Raw genomic sequence first — 21,443 nt, forward strand, 5'->3', positions numbered from 1 at the left:
CCTTTGGTAAAGACATTTTTCAGAGGGATACCGAGGCTTTTAGGTTCAGTATTTCTGATGCTTATCAGCTATCTGCTCCCTGCACGCTCTGCTGACACCCTGTGTTTTATTGTATTGTATTGGCTTTGTTATTGGGTGTGTGAACAGAGTTTACAGGCCAGCTATGAAAATGTATTTTGAGAATATACTGGCTACACCATCGCTATCAGTGAAGCCAGTATTTTCAGTTTAACATGTTTTCTTAATCTTGGCCATTGTCATATTGTCTTAACACATTAAATGTCTTACATATAGCACCTATAAATATCACAAACACATGATAAAATTGTACCCAACTCACTGTAAGATGTTAACTGACCACATATTACACCAGACCATATTCCACTTTCATTTAATTTACATAAAAAAAAAAAATGAATACCTGATTATGAAATTATGATTGGCTGGCAAATCAAATCATTGCCATGCAGGTTAAGTTGTCCGCAAATGCTGACATGAGGCACCATCACTTTACCTTATCTTTGTCCCCTTTCCCCTGCTGAAGAAAGCCCTTCAGTACCATGGACAGCGCTCAATGAAAATCAGCACCACAGATGATTTGTGTGAGGATTAAAGGGCAGGTTTAATGGCCTTGTAACTAGGATTGGTCTAATTTTCCCCCATGAACATAAAGAAAACCTGCTCAAAATCCCTGGTTATACACAGAGTCTGTCTGTGAGCACCTGGATGAATAATTCAAGCCTTTACTTTACACTGACACCTCCCTCTCTGTGACTGTGGCCCCATCTCACTGCTACACCTCCTAGATGTAGTGCAGGGAAACAGTTAAATGGGTCTATATACGTTGCTGCAAACCACTTTTACTTTTAATGGGCAAAAGCAGCACAAGAGACACGTTTTTTACTTTGATACTCAGGCAAACAAACGACTGCTACTGCTGCTGCGGTCCCTGGTGGAAGGAAAACGAAGCTTCACACCACGGGTTATGTAGGAAATGTAAATTGGATATAGTGTGGTGGTGATTTGTTCTAATCAGGAGCAGAGGAAGAAAATGCAGACAGTGATGGAGACTGGAGAGGACAACAGGCGTAGAGTTTCAAGCTTGAATCTTGAGATGTTTGTCTATGAAGAGGATTGGAAAGATTGGAGGGAAAGAGGAAGGGGGGGGGGAATTAGACTCTGCATCATTTAAGTGTTGCGGCTGATGTCATTTCCTAAGCACCATAATCGGTCATCAATGACTAAGAAAGCTGCGAAGAAGAGCTCAATGAACACACACACACACACACCTTCACATGTCCAAGGGACAGAGAGCGTGGCTTCAGTGATCCACTGAAACCTTGACACCTAAGTTACTTGAACCTCTCTCTCTCGCTCTGTCTCCCTCTCTCTCTCCCTCCCTCTCCGTCTCTCTCTCTCACTTACTCACTCACTCACTCACTCCTGCGAGAAGGAGGGCAGCTCAAACTGAACATCGCATGCTCCGCGCTCACCTACACAGTCTCCACAGTCGCACCTCTGCTGCTCCACATGTGGCCCCCCCTTTGCTGGACTGGACCAATAAATAGGTTAAACTCTGTCGGCGACTGTCAACTGTCAGTGGTCAGGAGATCCCTGGCCACCTCACCGTCCGTGCGTCCACCTCGCCGCTTGTGAGGGCCGATCTGCGTTCTCAGCTCTCACCGGGAAATCGTCCTCTCTTTGTCCGTCTGGATTCGGTAAGATTTAAATCCCCGCGTCCCACTGTCATAAGAGGCGGCAGCAGCGGCAACAGCAGCAGCAACAGCAGCAGCTCTTTTAAGACCCAGACCCGTGGGCGGTAGGGTGGCGTCTGGATGAGGATCAGCAGGCGCTCTTCACTTCTCTGCTGCTTCATCCCAACAACACCCCCCCACTTCTCAAGATATGGCGATGAGAAGAAGTGAGACGTAGAAAACGGATGGGAGGCCATACATGTGGATCTGGACTTCATCTAAAAAGGACAGAATCTCCTTGTCAGCAGCAGCAACACCACCACCACCACCACCTCCTCCCTCCTCCTCCTCCTCCTCCTCCTCACAGCATAACCAGTTGATATTCTCTTTAAATAACTGTCAAAAAAAGTGTTGAGCGCATGACATACTGGTGAATCCCTGAGACAAGTCCAACACAGGGACTGAATGAGTCCATCTTTGGCTGTCGGACGGACTCCTCAAGAGCGCAGGACGGATGCAAACAGACTAAACACGTCTTGGCAATTCAGAGCAGTAGAAGCAGCAGCATCTCCGCCAACGCCGCTCCACAACCGAGCGGGCTAAATCTCACAGCGGGGGAAAGCAGTCGTTTTCACGGGCAGGTACGTGTGCACTTTATTAGCGTGTCACCAGCTGGGGTGGCGTGCGAAAGGTGACGGGGGTGATTACCGCATGCGACCACCGCTACGTCGGTGGCCGCGGATGCGGTCGCAGATCCGCCGCACCTGTTGTAATCTGTGCGAAATGTGTTGGTCCACGCGAGCGCGTGCGCTCATGCGTGTACACAGACGTGTGTGTGGGTGATGATGATGATGATGATGATGGTGGTGAGTGTTGTCTTAATGGCTGACAACACAGTGGAGCCCGTACGTTTCTCTCCATTTAGTTTCCAATCGACTGTTTCAACTGCTCCTGAAAATCTCGTTCCAGTTTGCTCGTGCAGTGCGCGGCGCGCGTCAGTGCGCGCAGTGTGGGTTCGCTCGGTGTGATTGGGTGATTACAGGTCCGCGATCACACGCGCTCCCATACATGTAATTACTGTATAATTGCATCAACACGCAAACTGTCACAGTTTTGTTCTCCGCGGCTTCAACAGCAGCATGTCCACTCAGGCTGTGATGGATGTGCTCTGTGGCTGCAGCAGTGTCCATTTCAAACGCTCTCCAAGTCCGTAGTTATAGTCATGGTGGTCAAATCTCTCTGTCACCACATTCATCATCTGATGCCCTGGAGAAGACTCTCCTGTGGATGGTGTAAGTGCGTTGATACTGGGTTTTGTATGTATGTGTGTATGCGCGCGAGCATTTTGGGGGGTATAAGAGAGGTAGCGCGCATAAGTTGTTTTTTTCTTTTTTTATTCTCGTGTGGTTCCTTCACTGCAGCGAGGGTGACATGATTATTTGGAGCATGCTTTTGAGTCCACCTGCGCTCCCTTCACACTGCAGATGTGCGCAGCGTGGCAACTCTTTTTATGACCAGGTGGTGCCAGATAAGTACCAGATAAACGGTATAAACCTATTCTTTTTAAAATTCATTCTTTTTGAATTGGAGGAATACAGCTGTAGCAGTTAAGCTGCTCATCCTGTTTTGGATGAAGAAGCCATAATGTCACCACAGATGATGAAGGTCAATCCAGCGGGAAACGATATTGTCATCTTGTATAGGTTCACTTAACCTTATAATATAAACAACATATGCAGTAATCTCAATTCAAAATGATACAAAAAAACAGTGTAAAATGACAAATTGTCTGCAATTAAAATAAATAAATAAAGTCACTATGGGACAGGGAGTTTAAGTTGCAGCATGACACTTCCTATCCTATTCCCAGTGGTTAAAACACGTTAATCCCATGCTCAAACTGGTTTTTGACCAGTGGGAAAATAATTAGCAGGCATTCACTCCCCAATCAAATGAATGGCTCTGATTGGCATCAGTGGAAACTATATTCTGCTTAAATTTTGGCAGAGCTTTCAAATTCCTGGGTCATCCCTCGTGCAGTGGTCCACACAGTGGAGAATGGAGAACCTGGGTTTGACCGAGGGCAGTTCTCTCCAGGTTCTCCGCCTTCCTCCCACACTCCAAAAACATGCAGCTTGGGGATTTGGTTAATTGGACCAGTGTCCAATTAACCAAATCCTCAGCTGGTTGTTGGATCCAGATAGGCCACGAGGGCTTATTGGACGACCCTGGATGACCTATACAACAGAGGCCGTTTTTACAGTTGACAAATCAATAATATGCAGCAGCAGAATAGAGGTGCAGTGCCTTCACTGATGGATGACCGCACCATAGACCAGTGGTTCTCAAACTTTTTATACCAAGTAACGCCTGAGAAGTAACACCATTATCACCTGCGTTAAAATACAGTGGTGTAAAAAGGCCGAGCAAAGTCAGCTAGGGACATTTCAGGAGGCAGATTGATTCTCAATAAGATCATTTTGCTCTCATCATCCTCCTCCTCTTCCTCACATGTACTTCAGACACTGGTATAGCCAAATTAAATTAAGATGGAGTGAGAGATAAGGTTAAAACTGAAGGAATTATTTCTTATTCTTATTCCTATTATTCCTACAAATGAACTGCATTTTTGAGGGCCTTCCCATACCCCAAAACTCACAGATCCGCATCGTACCTCATGAAATTTATGTCTGAAAGTGGTTTGGTGAATGTGCGTCAAACATTGGCTGTGGGAGGGGCAAACGAGTGTGCTGCACGGAAATTGGTACACGTGTGTAGAAGGTTGGGATGAAGAAAAAATGATATCATGACCATGATCTAAACCCAACATGAAGGCCGCCATCTTCGGTTGAACGTTCACTTTTGCGGCGATTTTGCTCAAATGGTATTTGAACGAACTTGTCCTAGACTTGGTGAGGTCACTGTTGACAATTCGTGGATCGAATTTATTAGTTTTGTTTTGTTTTTTGGTTCATTTATGACACACTTCAGTCGAACATGAGCAGAGGAAGCTTACGTACCACTGGTGTTTCGTGTGCCACTGTTTGAGAACCATGGCCATATACAGTAGACTATATTAAAAAATGGTTGTTGTCTTCCTCTGAAAAGTCAAGCCAGGGCAGATGTATCAGTTAATAGTAACAGTAACTGTGCTGGGTGCTAAAAGAGTTTAGTGATTTATAACGTCACTAAACATTCTCCTGAGGAGTTAAAGGTCTCAGTAGCTAGTTTCCAGTCTTCCTCAATAGGACACACTCACAAATGATGTTATTTAGAGGAAAACCGATGGCACATAATATGAGTGGACACTAGTACGATTGACAGCTGGTGTCCTGGTTGCTGCTGATGATGTCTGTGAATTTCCAGTTGCAAAAGCTGACATGGTGCTGTGGCCACTTCTATGGACAGTCTACGGAGACCAGTGCCTCAGAAACAGCAGATATCGCAGCTGGGGGGGGGACAGCTGCCCGTCTTTGTCCAAGGTGACTTCAACAGGACACTGAGCAGAGGCAGTAAAACGTGATAGTTTTTAACATATTTTGATGACTTCCCATTGAGAGTAACACATGTTTTGTATGTGAACAATAACGTTTTGTTTTTGGCTTTGTGTGATGACAAATCATTGGAGCGTTGCCGTTTGCCTGCGTCCAACTATAATTCAGCTGATCAACTGTGAGCTATGGTTCTTGGCAGGCGGGCTTCATCTCCAAACTGGAGAAGATGTCTGATGTTTTAGTGGCTCGCAGTAGAAAGGGGGGAAAATGATTTGATTTATTTTGATGACTGTTTGGCCAACTCACGAATGTCACGCATATATCAGAGAGTCCATGGATGACGTTTAATCCACCTGTTTGTGTGATCTAGCTTGATAGGGCTTGATTCTGCTTTTGCATGGCAGTTGTGCATGTGCTGTTTTCAAAAAAATATGTCATTGTGACCCTTCAGCTTTTTCCCTGTCATTCTGTTAATGCATTTTTCCTCCATGGGGACGGAGCAACGTGAGGAAAAAAAACAAAAACATGATTCTCCTCTCTCCTTGTTGCCTGTGTTCTCTTCATCTTCGCCGTTTCCCTCCTTTCTAAGGTTAAATTGTCTCTGATCACTGTGCTGCAGACTTGAAACTGGGCTCCCTGGGGTGCAGGTGACCCCACAGTTCAAACACTGTCAGTCAGCCCACTTTCATTTGCTGCTTTCATCCCCCTTCACAGCCCTGACACACCATCACACCACGTTCGTCGGTCTTTCTTTTCTGCCACCCTTCTTCCTCTCTTCGGCGAAAGGGATGACACTTGTTAGGTCGAGGTTTCCCTTCTGAAGCTTGTCCTTGTCAGCTCCCGTATCCATCTCTGTAACAATGGCAGAGAGACCACAATCCAAAAATACATTGGAGAGAAATATAGAAGAGAAGAAGAGGGGAAAAACCAGCAAGTGACTGGATTTCATGTGTATGAATGTGTGCTGTTTTTTTTTTTTTTTTTTGCCATGAGTGAGTGGGTGTTTCTGTAATGGGAACAAGTGTGAGAGCAGATGGGCTGTTAAAATACATTCTTATATTAATTCCATATCATATGTCTGATTAATTTGTTCACTGATTAATTCATCACAGGATCCTGCTTCATGTGACGAGTTGAAGAATTGAAGCATCTTTTTATGCATCTTCAACTAATCTGATTCTCCACCATAAAACACCTCATATACCTCCATATTTCATATAAGTTATTTACATGCCTGCTACTCAGAATATAAACATGCACAGTGATTTAATCCTTTAAGACCTAACCCTCAAAATGGTAAGTTTTAATTTGCTTATTTTAACATGTAACTAAGTGCTTTTGGCCATTTTTTTTCCCAGAATAACTTCCAATATGCAACAGTTATTTACAATTTACTGCATGTTAAAATACAGTTTTAACAATTTAAAATGAAGAAAAACACTGCAGTTGTCCACGAACAACAGGTTTTATGTGTTCATTTTGAAATTGTAGTTTAAAACTTATTTACAATAACATTTTTTGAGTCTCTCAATGTTTCTCTGTCTCTCAATGTGCAAAAAAACCAGGCCAAAAAAATGGAAACTCTGTACAGGTGGCGACAAAGATACTGATTCTCCGGCTTCCTGAAACAGCGCGAGTGAAATTACAGTAATAACCACACGTTGGCTTTGACGTGCAACCTCTCTGCTCTCACAAACTGTTAGAATTTTTCAGGATAGCACAAAACGTTGCATAACTACAGTAAAGCAAATGTGTCGTCAGCGATACGCTCCGGTTTTAAAGGGGTTAATAATTCCCGTCTAAATGAATCTGATGCATATGGACACATTCACACAAGGAAACAACACGCATAAATAATCCATAGTGTCTTTATAGATTCAGTTATCCAAGGCACTGGAGAATGTTATTTAACCACACTGAGAACCAAAAGTGTTTGTCGCTGCTTTAGATGGTCACACTTGAGGTGAAAAGATTGTATTTATTTTTAAACACTCGTACTTCATCGTTCTCTTGTTTTTGGCTGTTCATATAAAAAAAAAACTGGTCCCTTTTCTTGGCTCAGCTGGTCAAACATAGGTGTGTAGTGGGTGTAATGTAGAGTATGTGAATGTTTACCGCCACTAACAAGGTTATAATTTCCGACCATATTTAGTCTGTGGGAAGCATCACCCAGAAAGTAAAGCATGGTTTTGATTAAATTTTCTTTGGGATGAAGGTTACGGCCCAAAGAAGACATGGATATTTGATGGTGATTCATAAATGTATTGAATTTCAGGCATTTTTGTTTTTGTGAGATATGAGATTGGATTTAAACTGAGCAGCCTTGGGTGGAGGTTTGCTGCTGTCGCTACATTTCAGTTGTTGGATTTAGAGAAATAATTTGAATTTGTCACACACAGTTTCCTCTTCTGTGACACCACTGAGCTGTGGGAGAACGGAGGTTTCAAAGCAGCTCGACTATCTCACACACAGGTGTAACAAAATATTGTCATTTAACCAATTAAAGTACTATTTATTTCCACATTATTTCCACCAACAACTCTTGCGTGGGTGCTCGCATTTCATATAGACTCTGTCGTTTCCTGTCCCATATGGTGACCCAAGACTTTTCTTTTGACATGTTCTGCCCTTTGTTTTATTACGTGATTTTTATCTGCCAATGTGAAAAAGGACATCTGTGCGATTGCATGTTGTAAAACAAACCCGGATGCCACATAAGGTTAAATGCAGTGGAAGGGGCTGCCAGTATATTATAATACAGTTATGGCCTCAACTTGCTCGTTTAATGAAATCCTAACTTAATTAAATCTCAGAAATGAATGTGGTAGTATTTCTTTTGATGTTAAAATGCTCTACATTGCAGCTTAAAGGGAGATTGTGACCTAAAGAGATAATGTAGTGTAACAGAAGTAGAGAACACGGATGACGGTTAAACAGAAACATACACGGATACCAGCTGAAATAGCAGCGAATTTGTGCAGTTTCTTGCAGCCATGCCGTGATGACTCCGCCCACGTTGAGGAGGTACTATATTGTCATGGAAAACCAACCAGCGAGGTGAGGCGAGGCGAGGTGAGGCGGGGCGGTTCTATGTAGTGGAAAAGTGCCATTTGTGTGTGTGTGTGTGTGAGAGAACGAGTTGGTTGAGACATTACTTTATATCAGAGGCATTTTTCTGCGGTCACTCGAGTGCCTTCAACGTGCAGGTGGGACAAGAGCAGAACCTGGAACAGATGGACCGCAGAATACATTTTCTCAGAGCTCACACACACACACACACTGGGCCTGTATACACCTCTCTGCGCACACACACACACACACACACACACCTTTCTTCACACTTACTGCTTGCTGTCTGTCTCTTGTCTTATGCGCACAGACACTGTCAGACCCACTGTCCTCTACAGTTCGCCAGAGCAGACCGGCACAGCTGTCCCACAGCTCTTCCACTTTTGACACTGTCTTTATCTCTAAGCTCAGTCTGTGTCCCTTTTCTCCCTAAATACCCCGATTCCTGTAGATACATAAAGGATTTAAATCTGGAGAGGAGAGGAGAGTTGTGTTTTGTTTACCATGTCTTGTGTCCACCAGTGACATCCCCCCACTTCTATCTCCATCCATTCACTTGGCAACGACCTGCTCACAAAATCCCCCTTGGGATGTCTGTCTTCTCCTCCCTCCCCATCCGTCTCTGTCTTCCTCACTTAAGTTCAGTTCACTCCACTCTGCACCCGCTGACGAGAATATTACATGAAGCATATTGCCAAAGTGACAAAATCCTTACACCACGAAAGCCCTCAGAGCGACAGCTCTCCTGAATCAAAGGGGAGATTCACTCCGATCATATGACAGCGGGAGATGTGGCTGATTGATGCCTTGTCAGGCCCGGAGATCTCACGGTGAGGTGTCGGATGGTAGTCGGGTGTCGTCTGGTGAGACGGGAAGTCAGTAGATCCGGCGGAGGGTTATGTGGGGCGGTGGTGGGGTTTGGTAAGAAAAGAGATTAAGTGACAGGACTTCAGTACGTCTCCTTTGTAGGGTCCTGAACAAAGAGCAGGCCAGAGAAAGGCAGTGAGAGAATGATCACCAGATAATAACAGTAATAGTATTTACCCAGAACAATAGCAGTGAAATATTTTCCGTGACTCGACTGAATTATAATGTGATTACATAATTTGTCGCCGTGATTCAGTCACAGGGAGAGAATGGCTTCTCACAGAAAATGAGTATTGTTGCCGAGTAGAAGGAACAATGTTCTCTCCACAGGAGCATGTGTTTCTAAAAAGGGTTCATGACTGCGCCGCCGTAGCTGGTATTTGAATTCACATTATCACTGGAAAAAGTATCCTTCAAACCCATAGATGTATAAAAATAAATGGAGTTAAAAAAGTGGAAATTCACAGATGTCACCTGCAGCCTCGCTCCTATTGGATGATACCAACTGTCCGTCACATGGTGCTTTATCATGTTTTCCTCTAAATGGGAACATCAAGTTACAAAATTGATATTATTGAAGACGACCTGACATGGAAATGGTCCCAAAAACTGCCATTCAAACCATTTTTGATTCACTTTTTTAAACCAGAAGGCAACATCATATTATTATAAATGTCTATGTTCATACTCCAATTTTTCTCATCTTCTTATTCCAAGAGCGTCACATACTGCCGCTCCGTCAAATCTAACTAGGCGTAGACACACAAGGTCTCTCCCACATCTGAAAGAGAAGCATATTTTTAGCAGCTGCCCTGAGAGTCCATCCACACTTGAACTTCACTGTGAGCATCATGCCGGCTACTACGCAGTCACTGACATTGAGAATATACACTCTGTTATTTATGAGTTATTATTGGTCGTGGAAATGCTGATGATATTAATAGAATAAAAGTCTGTCTGAATGTGAGCCAACAGTGAATCCAATCCACTAAATTCAACCTGGATATTTCGCCGTAAGCACCGCCAGTGGGTTTACATTGAACGGTTTCAGAATGAGTACGTCTTTTTAAGTTAAGTAAAACAGTATGGATTTAAATGTTTGTGTGTGTGTGCGTGCTCTGCAGGGAGAAGATGCCATTCCACCATGTGAGGGCGGGCCTGCTCTATCCAGACAACTACCTGAGCAACTCCCTGACAGAGGACAGGGAATCCTTCCAGCTCACCAGCATCTCCACAGAGGAGCTGGGAGGTGAGTGATGGGGCGCAGGGGTTGTTCGCAATAATTCTTCAGTTATCTCGAGTTTTGACGTTTTTCCATCTAGTCGTTATGGTTATTTGGAAATGAAATCAATCCATCAGTGCCCGAGAGAAATAAAATTTACTGGACTGAGGGTATCGAGACACCAATGTATTAAACTATTTTACATTGAAATGTATGCCACCCAGCTCTGTACTCAATGTAGATTATTTTAAAATGCATCATTTGTCTGCAGATTGATGCCTTTTTTTCCTGTCTTTTCCTATACCATCACCCTTTTACATTGATTCATTATGACATAGCAGCAGCAGCAGTGTTGTTACAAGAAAATTGCAGCCTTATTACAACATGGGTGCCACTCTCATTCTGCTAATGTGAGCTTGGAACATAATAAATACTGTATGTCCAAAAAGGGAAGCAACAAGAGCGCTTCCATGTGTTTCCTTGTAAATTATGGAACACAATTGTTAAAGTTTGCTGCACTGGCCTATACTTGGCTTAAAGGTAATCACTTTAATCTTTAATGTAGCCCTAACCCTCGTAATAATCGTGACCTTCCGTCACCTTCCTCCCACCTGACAAAAATTAAGCTGACTGTTGCATTTAAATCGTTGCCTAATGATTCCACACAATTCTGTTCTGGTTTTTAGCAGTTTTTAGATCCTGTGTCACTGGGTGACTTTCCTTCCTGCACACAGGAAGTCATTTGTTTTGGAAAGTAAAGTGAAACAGCTGCAAACAGGTTGGAGTATGAATGAAGGCACAAATACGTTTCCACAAAAAGTCTTAGAAGTTAATTCTACTGCTCCAAAAACCCCAGTACTTCAGCAATTTTTTAAGGGACAAATGCTTATTGACCCCTCCCGTCCGTGCGTTGCCAGTGTGCACACAAACGCTCCCACGGGTCTGATAGTTTTGCTTGACAGAGCACCATTTTCAGATGAAGGACATAGCGTGGAAACGTTGTTTCTGTTCACGAACACCAAACAGGCAGTGATATCAGGAGAAGGAGTTTATGAGCGACAGTACACACACCACAAGAAACGGTTTGTCTTCACTTTATTACCAGTGGACTTACTTTTTAGTATTACTACTCAATAAGCTTGTCACTAATATTATCAAATGAATAATTCATCATAACCATGAAAGAATTATCATAAAACATGACCAGGGCTAAAAGAATAAATGAACAAACAATGTTGGCTTTTTACATCGAGATCTTTTTACGTCCAGTGTCCTATGACATAATGTCAAACAAAGACTACTGCATTATTGCCAGTTCATATATTTTTGATACTGGTTGCTTTAGTGGGCCACAAAGGTTGCCTTTGCAGGAAGAAGACCCGGGTCCTTTCTGCATGGAGATTGCATGTTCTCTCCCACAGTCCAAAAACATGCAATATGGGGAAAAGGCAAACTGGACACTCTGAATTGACTGTAGGTGTGAGTTTGAGAGTGGATTGTTATTTGTCTCTATATATGTGGCCCCTGTGATGGACTGGCGATCTGTCCAGGGTGTACTCCGCCTTTTGCCTTGTGTCAGCTGAGATTGGCACAGCTCCCCCTGCGACCCTCATGCGGAGGATACAGCAGTCGAGGATGGATGGATGGACGGTTGCTTTAGCGTGAAAGAAACAAGTCACAGAGTGTGTTTCCGATTGAGGCTCTGTGTCGTGTTTATACGTGTGGGCTATTGTAGTTTCCTTGAACGGGCTTTGCTATGAAATACTTTGTAGCATAAATCTTTTAATCCACTGTCCCTCGTGCACAACGCAACCCAGTTCTTCAGAAACGTTTTGCTGCAGTCGACTGAATGCAGAGCAGCTTCTCTGACTGACTGACTGACTGAAGCATCTCATCAGTGTTTTGTCCACTTGTTTGTGTTTCGGCAAGGGCAGCATGAAGGTTAAAGTAGCTTGAACTATACATGTAAAGCTATTACATAAATTGAGTCTGGACTCCAAGACTCCGGATCCAAGGATGAGTCATAATCGAGATACGGTCGGCCACGTATCCAACGCAATTGATGGAATAGACGTGGGGGGAAAAAAAATCTCCACAGTGTTTGCTGTCAGCGTTTGAGAACTCCTAATCCCACTTCAGATGCTGAAGGTTCTTCTTAGATCATCTGTTAGCGGAGAACGACGGCTAGTTAATCACCCCAGTGTTGGACTGCCGCTACCCTCTTCTCTTAGAGGATGTTTCATCAGTCACTGTGCGAACATGTACAGTCCCATGGGGCTGACTTTGTAATAAAAGTCTCACACAGCAAAGGGCACACACACACAGAGAGAGAGGGGAGCTTAGCACAGTAATAAATCAGCAACCAGATCATTCATACCCTATTGAAAATGTACTCTTTACAGCTGAGCTGCATACAAATACGTTTCACTTTGTTTTTGCAAGGCCACACACTCACCTGCAATCCAGTCGCCTCTTATTCTCGCTTTATTCCATGAATGAGAAGGGACGGCCGTGGTTTGGTGCTCGCTCAGCTTTACGGTTATCAGTCATGGGGGATTTTTAAGGGCTTAGATTGGAGTGATGAGAACTTCATCAGGTCCTGGTGTTTTCTGCTCCAGTGCTGTGAGCTGGTGGGTGTGGCTGTAGCAGATGTGGATCCAGGAGCACCAGCCCCAGTTTATTAGACCACACTTTTGCTGCTTTTCCACTACACGGTCCCGGCACGATTTAACTCGCCACGGCACAGGGCGGGGTCATCACAGCACGGCTGCATGAAACTGCTGTGACTTTGTTTTACACGCGTCGCACCCAAACTAGTTACTAGCGACTTGCCCCGCCTTGCCTCCTCCTCCTTCTTCTCATGCTTCCACCTCCCGCATGCAATCAGCTCACCTGCGGCGGGAGCCCACCTGCACCCAATTCACTCATCAGCTCAGCCTTCATCATATTTCCAGATCGTAACAGACAACTCTGCTTCTTTAGTTTGATTGTTTTTACATCTGTTAAGTTATCTTTATTATTTATTATTTTAAGCAGCACTTTGGTCAACTGCTATTTTTTAAATGTGCTTTACAAATAAATTGGATTGGATTATGATTTATCTTATTGACAGTATCTGGATTTATGTTAATCAAATTCCGTGATGCTTCACAATAAAGTATACTCAAAAAGGTTAACTAATCATTAATGATTAAATAACCAGTAACTAATCTTTAAGGTCCCTAAACACGGATCCTGACTTTCCTGTCCACGGAGAGTTGTGCACTCATTTCCCTCATGCTCCCTAGCCCAAAGATCCGTTCATTCTCAGACGAGCATATTAGTTGTTTATTAATTATTAATTAATCACTGGGTAATGATAATTGGTTAACCCTTTGGTCCCTGGGTGCTGCCCACTGCTGTTAGTTCCCGGAAGGTTGTGAGTTGAAGATGGGTAAAATGCAGAGGATGAATTTCCCCACAAGGCTTAATAAAGTTGCCTTAACCTCAAATTTTATTTTATTGTTAAATCGTTTGCGATCTCACCCATATTTCTGCACATGGCTCATGAACCAGGTCACAAGTGGCTCTCACAACTCAACTTACAGGGCAGAGTCAAGCGTGGAAGGCAGATCAGACACGGACTTATTACACCGAGCAGGGAAGGAGCAGCTTGTCTGGACGAGAATATTAATGACGAGCCTGAGAGGGAAAAAAAAGAGGGAGCAAGGGAAAGGGAGAGTAGAACGTCATGTAAAATTCATTGTTTTAGTAAGGGAAATGATAAGTCTTTGGGAAATTGTGATTTGAATTCCACCATTTAGTAGGCTATTACTCTTCTTTTGGTTTTGTTTCAGTTGAATCCCAGCCAAAGCGCCGTGTCTCTCATCCCCCGAAGTGTAAAAGTCCACAGAAAAATTGCAACAATTACATGTGCAAAGATGTCAAATAAAGACTGTCTGTCTCTGGCTGTCGAGTCAGTACATTCAATCACCTCCAACCCAAAACTCCACCTTCATCAATTTGCGCCTCAGTGCAGATTGACTGACAGGTAATTAAGCAGTGATTGAGTAGTTTTTATGGTTCTCGGAGGTTTGAGTGATTCTATTGCACAAAGAGATGCCAATTTCAAGTTAGGAGGAAGCCTTTTGTGTGGGAGGAGAGAGTCGGAAATGCTCCTGGCAATGCTGGTGGTGATTGTGCTGCACGGAGAGATTGGGATGAGGTCCTCGGGGTTTGTAAGGTGCCATAAGTAAATAAAGATGTAGTACAAACAAGGAGAGGGCAAGAGGGGGAACGAGGGAGAGAGAGAGGCACTGTGGGAGTTCACCCTCACCTTGATTTGCCTGACAGGAAGGCTGTAGCACTTCCATTTAATGGGGAAGTTTGTTATCTGCACCGGGGGGGGGGAAAGCACCTTCGAGCAACATCAACAGACCTGCTGAAATCTGTTAATCATTAATCTCATCTCACGGATTAGTCCATCTCCCCGACACCATCTGAACGCCCGCTGTTTACATTTGAAGATTGCGTTTTACGAGGACAAAGACGCGAGACCGAAATAGCGGTTTGTGGTTACAGCTTGTTAAAAATCAACAGCAATCTGAAACCTAGACAGCAGGTTGGTTGTTTGTCATTTGCCTTCCAATATTGTGAGTATTTGACCTACTATAATGTCCCTATTGTCAAAACAACATCAGCTCCAAATGAATCCCATAATTCAGACCAGTGTGTGTGTATATGGCACGCTGAAGCTGCATGGTTAGTCTGCATTAAAGCTGAAATAGATACTATTTATATTAGAGCGTTTAAACTGTTTGCAAAGTGTAATAGAAAAAAGAAGATACCCGCAGTGATATTGATCCCCCTTAAGCCTTTGCTTTCACTACACTTTTCTCAGGGTTGTTATCTGTGGAAACTGGGAGAGAACATTTTAATCTTCAGCCAACTTTAAGTTTAATTACGCACATATTCTTATTACCAGGCCCGGAGTTCAATATAAACAGCCATAACTTAGGATAAGACACAAATTAGTTGCCTTTCAAGGTTCCCTCACCAGATACAAAGGCGGCAGGCATCTGGACCAGATACACGATCTCAAGGCTTATTAACTACAGATGATGTGATGATGTCTTACTGTTCAGTTCTCCTTGGATCCGAGCTGTCTTCAATGACATGTAATGTCTTCACTGACTCCAGAGGTTCCATCTATGGTCATCTCACCCGATAATCAAAAATCTCCCGTAACAGAAACCTACTGCTACCGCTGTGTCTTCACCACACTGACCAGGTCCTAGTTCCATTGTGTAACAATTAGATGGGACACATCACATGATGTGGTTTATACATACCAGTAAGGACGTCATTCTTCTTAGTTTGTACCGTAACCTTCTGCCTCAAAATGTAAAATGCACGCTCTGGCTGGTTTGTCCATTCCGGGCTGCCGTAGAAACATAATGCCACAAAATGGTGGACCTTTGTGAAGCATAAAATACATGTAATAGGCTTATATGGAACCCTAATCTTCTTCTACTTTCGGCTCCTCCATTTAGGGGGGTTGCCACAGAGGATCATACGCTGCCTCCTCAGTTGTGTCCTCCTCTGCTGCACCAAATTTGTTGATCCGCACATTTGATAGCATACGTATGGGTAATTTAATTCTTGGCCACTTGGTAGTTGAGCAACAGACCTGTTGACACAGGAGACATCAGAGATTTTACACATTTACACAACCGATTTGGATCAACGCTGCATTCATGTATGTTTTCTCTAACCACCTGCTGAGGAATACGTGTCCCTTTGGCTTCTAAAGCTGCATATTTTGTTTGTTGCTCGAAGCACGAAGCCTGTGGGTTTTTCCAGAGTCGTTTTTGCAGCTGAAAACATTACAATTAGTGTAAGACAAAGCAGTGAAGCTGTGGGCTTTTGAATGACGAGGTCAAACCCTTTATGGATGAAGCGACCTGCGCGGTCAGGTGGTGAAACCATGACAAGCGACCTCTTAAATATTAATTAGCTGTTGATATTAAAAAATATTGAGTGTTGTTGCTGCAGGGTCGGAGGAGAGTGATTGTGGTGATGATTGAATGCTGAACATAAGAAGAGGGGGCGAAAAAACATGTCGTAAAAAATCACCAACCTCAACTTCCCCCATAAGAGGTTTTTCTGACACTATTATTACATCTCCTGCCTTTGCTCCTGGGGAACAGTAATCCCGGGAATACAACCATTATTCACACAACCACAAAAAGAAAAATGTGAGAACACGTCATTTTAACTTCAAGAAACAAACATACTGCTGCTGGTGTTTTTGCTTAAAAACGAGTGCCAGCAGTGTAATAAGCACTATTTACAATTCAATTATAGCAGACATCGCATAAAACACAAGGATTAAACATGGTGTCAGAAATTTAAACAAACAACCAATCATAATTACGAGGCAGATTTATTGCACTTACAGTGAGTATTAAAAGAATTTTCTGAATAACTTACCAAATATAATGAGCCGGTCCCAGCATCTGAAATATGAATGAAACATAAATTAATACAATTATACAAGAATTTATTAAAATGGGAAGTGCACCACTTAAGCACAAATATACAGGACAAATCAGACAATTAAGTCCCAGCCTTGGGTTTCTAATGGTCATAAAAAAAATAAAAATGAACTGATATTTTTATCTGCTCTATTTCTGAGTAGACGAAAGAAGTGTCTGATTATGTCAAATACAAATGAGAAGAATGAAATGAGCGAGGATGAAAAATAAAACATGTGCACTCACATCATGTGTGTTTTGTCGTGCAGAGATCCGCGAGGCTTTCCGTGTTTTGGATCGCGACGGGAATGGTTTCATCTCCAAACAGGAGCTGGGCATGGCCATGCGCTCCCTCGGTTACATGCCAAGTGAAGTGGAGCTGGCCATTATCATGCAGAGACTGGACATGGACGGTGAGGCACTACACACGGACACACACTCGGGTGCATGCACTGAGAACACGTGTGAAAAAACATCCGATCCATATGAGGACAAGTGTGTGGCTGTTTAATGCTGAACATTAAGAGATGTGCTATGTTTCTGTACAGCTGTTGTGTCTATATCAGAAAATGTGTAAGCGTTTTTCTTTTCACAAAAGTTTAATTTGATGCCAAAAACACAAGAATCTATTCTTTTTGGGAATTTATTTGAGCCATAATATATATTTTTTGGTCAGTTCTCTTTAAGCCTTTAACACCTAAGCCTCAAAATGTCTGTCGTTTTTGCTTATTTTAACCATAAAAGGGAAAATGTCCTGTGAGTAAGTGTGTTTGCCCATTTTTCCAGAAAAACCTTCAATATCTGGCAGTTATTTACAATTTACTGCACGTTTAAATAGTGTATTAACAATTTAAAATGACGAAAAACAAGATTTAACATAACATTTGTTTGATTTTTTTGAGAGACTCTTTCCCCTCTGGCAACAAAGACGCTGATTCCCCGGCTTCCTGCAACAGGGCGAGTGAAATTACCATAATAACCACATGTTGGCTTTGACTGTTCGACTTCCGACAAACCTTTGTGTAATTACAGTAATGCAAACAGTGCTTGTGCAAACGTGTCGTCTGTGATACGCTCGGTGTTAAAGGGTTAAACTATTACCCCAGAATGATTCTAAACTGATTTAAGAGAAGCGGCTGGTCAATTGTCAAAAACAAACTTCGGCAATAAAGAGAATCTGTCCTCTCCTGCTCCTTCAGCTCTAACCCTGCTTGTAAATTCCCTGAGGACTCGCTCATAATCGAAGTCTCAAGATCACCACTGATCCAGTAAATCTTTCAGCTGCGTCTGATCTGCCAGAAGATAAAATCATTTGTTCTTTTGCCTTCATGAGCAGTCGGTCTGTCTGTCTGTCTGTCTGTCTGACTGTCTCAGAGCAGCGCTGTCATTTGCTCTGTTTTTCTATCACATCAGTGTCACTGTTAATAAAACTCTGAAGGCGGCCGCTAGAACAATTGAATATGCCACGATATTCAATTCTACGTTCTTCAGAAATTATCACCCGCAGATCTGTGACATCTCCTTCTTACCGTCCTTCAAGTTATGGACAAAAGTACTGGAACTACATTCAGCTCGCTTAGAACCTCGCCAGGACAGATACTAAAAAAGTACAAGGTACCAGGTACGATCACTAATGGAAAAGCAAAAAAAAGCTTTAGGCGTACAGCATTTGTTCCTCTTCGTAAAGAAAATATATTGTTTTTCTGTCCTCATTCTATGAAATGGACGTTTTTCTTGCTCATTGAATGCCCCTCACTCAGTCGTTATGCTACACACATCCTGTTTCCTATAAATACATTTAGATTGCTCTGACCAGCTTTAAGATGGATTAAAAGTGCTCTAAAAGTCTGGAGGGGCAGACACAACTGTTAAAATGTATAATAAACATCATGAGCCTTGCTGCTTGGTTTCCACACCAGGGAACTTCTGCAGATCCATAAAACAAAAATGTTTTCTCGCCACGGATACAAACACTCACGGTAATGCCCTTTAATATGCTCCCTACTCTCGCAAACAATTAAACGAACATTAGATATGATGTTGGCAATTTCACTACTGACCATACAGATTACATCTATGCTCTAAATGTAATAATAAACGTTTTTTCGTTTTTAGCACATCCTGTTGTGTAGATGGTCACTCGATATGAATTCCACGGGACACTGTCTGTTGAATTGTAGTCTCTAACAACATGCAACAGTAGAGACGCGTAATACAGAGTCTTACAAGTTGTAGCCTTTTGAATTTAAATGTGCCCGAAACAATCATCACATAAACACACACCTGTCTTGACAGGGGACTCCGTGGTCACGATGCTTGGGTGGCTGTCATGGATGAGGGCACATCCATCTGTCGATCTGTCTCCATGTGGCTGTGTTTGCTTCTGCAGACAAATGAATTTTCACATAAAATGCATTAGCTCCAGTCTGTAAACCTTCCTTTCCTCTCTGAGTGTCTCCTATGATCTTCTTTTTACCCCCGTCTGTCTCGTCCTCTGTCTCTCTCTGTCTCTCTCTGTCTCTCTCTTTAGGGGACGGCCAGGTGGATTTTGAGGAGTTTATGACAATACTCGGGCCAAAGCTGCTCTCGTCCGACAACAGAGAAGGATTTCTGGGCAACACCATTGACAACATCTTCTGGCAGGTGAGACACAATGTCGTGTCCTTCCAGCTGGCAAAAAAAAAAATCAATCACACTCTTCATCGCTTTCACCGTTTATCACTTCCTTCGCAACGTGTCGTTCTTGCTCTTCCTCACTTCTGACTTTGTATATTTCAGCAGTGAGAGCAAGCCTTGGTTGCTTTAAGCACATCCAAATTGTCTGCAGGGACTCGGCACTGGCACACACTTACATGTTCAGCCCCCCCCCCCCCCTTCTTTTTTTCTCTGTCAAAAACTGAGCCTATTTTTTCTTTCAACTCGGGGCCTAGAAGGAATTGAGACCTGCTCAATTCAAGTCTGTTGCTTTGTTTCCTTCCATTTTGTGTTTATTTTTCCGTAATAAAGAATTGCAGTAATGCACCACTGTATGGGGAAAGACTGAGCTTCCACGTGTCCACGCTGAGCTCAGTGGTGATTAAAGCTGCGCCTCATCTGCATGCTTTTGAACGTGCTTACTCTGTTTTCCTCAAATTGTTCCAGATTGAAAATTTGCTGCTCTCAGAGTCTTTTGTTCCTCGTAGGAAAGACAGTAATGAAAAGTGCAGAGATTTGAGCATGTGTGTGTGTGTGTGTGTGTGTGTGTATGTTGGGGGGGGGGCACTGCATATGAGGACAGCTGGTTGAACAGGGTGACAGTCCTCAGGAAGCTGTTCTCTGCTTTCTTTGAATCAAATGAGAGGAGAATCATTTAGAGGGTGACTCACTGACATGAATAGGTGTGTGTGTGTGAGTTTATTTCTTACCCTTTTAGGAGCTTTCTGGCATAAACACTGTCACCTTGTCAGGACCACTCGTCCCCCTTTATGTTAGGGTTAGCCATTAACAGGTAAGGGTTAATATTTAGAATATTTAGTTACTATTTAGACTGTCCAAATGAATGAATAGCTGTGTGTGTGTGTGTGTGTGTGTGTGTACACATGTCTTAAATCAGCTGTGTGGACCAATTGTCAAAAAAACCTATCTCTGTGAGGGCATTTTGACCTTGTGAGGACACTTTGGCCAGTCCAAATAACTTTACTAGCTTTTTGAGGATTAATTACTGTTCATTACGGTTAGGTTTTGGCAGTTAGTTGTGATGTAAGGTTTGGGTAAGGGGCTCGGCAATGCATTATGTCTGTGAGTGTCCACACAAAGAATGCAAAACCAGCATATGGTGTTTTTCTTGTATGGGTGTCTTTGTGAGGACCAAAAAAATGTATATACCTAAGGAAATCAGGATATTTTGGCTGGTCCTCACATTCTGACACCCCTAAAAATGGCCTTTTCCAAGAAGAGAAGACCTGGTTTTAGTGTCAGGGTAAAGGTTAGTGTTAGGCACTTAGTTGTGATGGTTAGGGCAGGGGTCGGCAACCTGCAGCTCTTCAACGCCTCAAAAATGATATTTATCTTTATTCCATTTATTTATTTCAAAGTGAACACTTTCAGGGATTAAAGGGGATAAAAGAAAGTGGTTTAATATAGTATTTCGTCCACTAAAATACGCGTCACGTCCTATATGTCTCCGTCAAGTGCGATATTGAAAATGTCCCAGAACCTGACAAACTTGTTTGAAACGTCGAGAGAGACGTTCCCCGCACTTAAATGAAGACATTTGTATACATGAAGTACGCATTAAGCAGGGTTTCTCAAGCATGAACTATATAAAATCCATTTCAAAGAGGTAAAAACAGTAATCAAATGTCAAACAGTTTTCTGTTCGGCTCCAAATTGCATTTATTTGGGTGGATAAGGGACAAAAATGGCTCTTTTAATACTGAAAGTTGCACACCCCTGGGCTAGGGAATGCATTATGTCAGTGCATCGCCTCAGTATGAATGCTATGCAAACATGTGCGTGTGTGTGTGTGTGTGTGTGTGTGTGTGTGTGTGTGTTATACCAAGTTATAAAAACATACTGGGCCACATTTACATAGATGCAGTCT

At 42.9% G+C, this 21,443-nt stretch overlaps 1 protein-coding gene across 2 annotated transcripts in view; it reads left to right on the forward strand.

Annotated features, from left to right (window-relative positions):
* The window catches only part of caln2 (calneuron 2), a 56,825-nt gene that overhangs the window by 20,594 nt on the left and 14,788 nt on the right, over nt 1-21,443 (forward strand). The window contains exons 1-4 of one of the 2 annotated variants that reach the window (XM_058628213.1): nt 2,325-2,335; nt 10,249-10,373; nt 17,131-17,274; nt 19,392-19,504. In XM_058628213.1, the coding sequence (XP_058484196.1) occupies nt 10,256-10,373; nt 17,131-17,274; nt 19,392-19,504 (375 nt within the window). In that variant the 5' untranslated portion in view covers nt 2,325-2,335; nt 10,249-10,255. Of the gene's footprint in view, nt 1-2,324; nt 2,336-10,248; nt 10,374-17,130; nt 17,275-19,391; nt 19,505-21,443 lie in introns of those variants that run through there. The other variant, XM_058628212.1, reaches the window with a different exon arrangement.

Source organism: Solea solea, chromosome 4 (assembly GCF_958295425.1).
Source record: "Solea solea chromosome 4, fSolSol10.1, whole genome shotgun sequence".
Lineage (NCBI taxonomy): Eukaryota > Metazoa > Chordata > Actinopteri > Pleuronectiformes > Soleidae > Solea > Solea solea.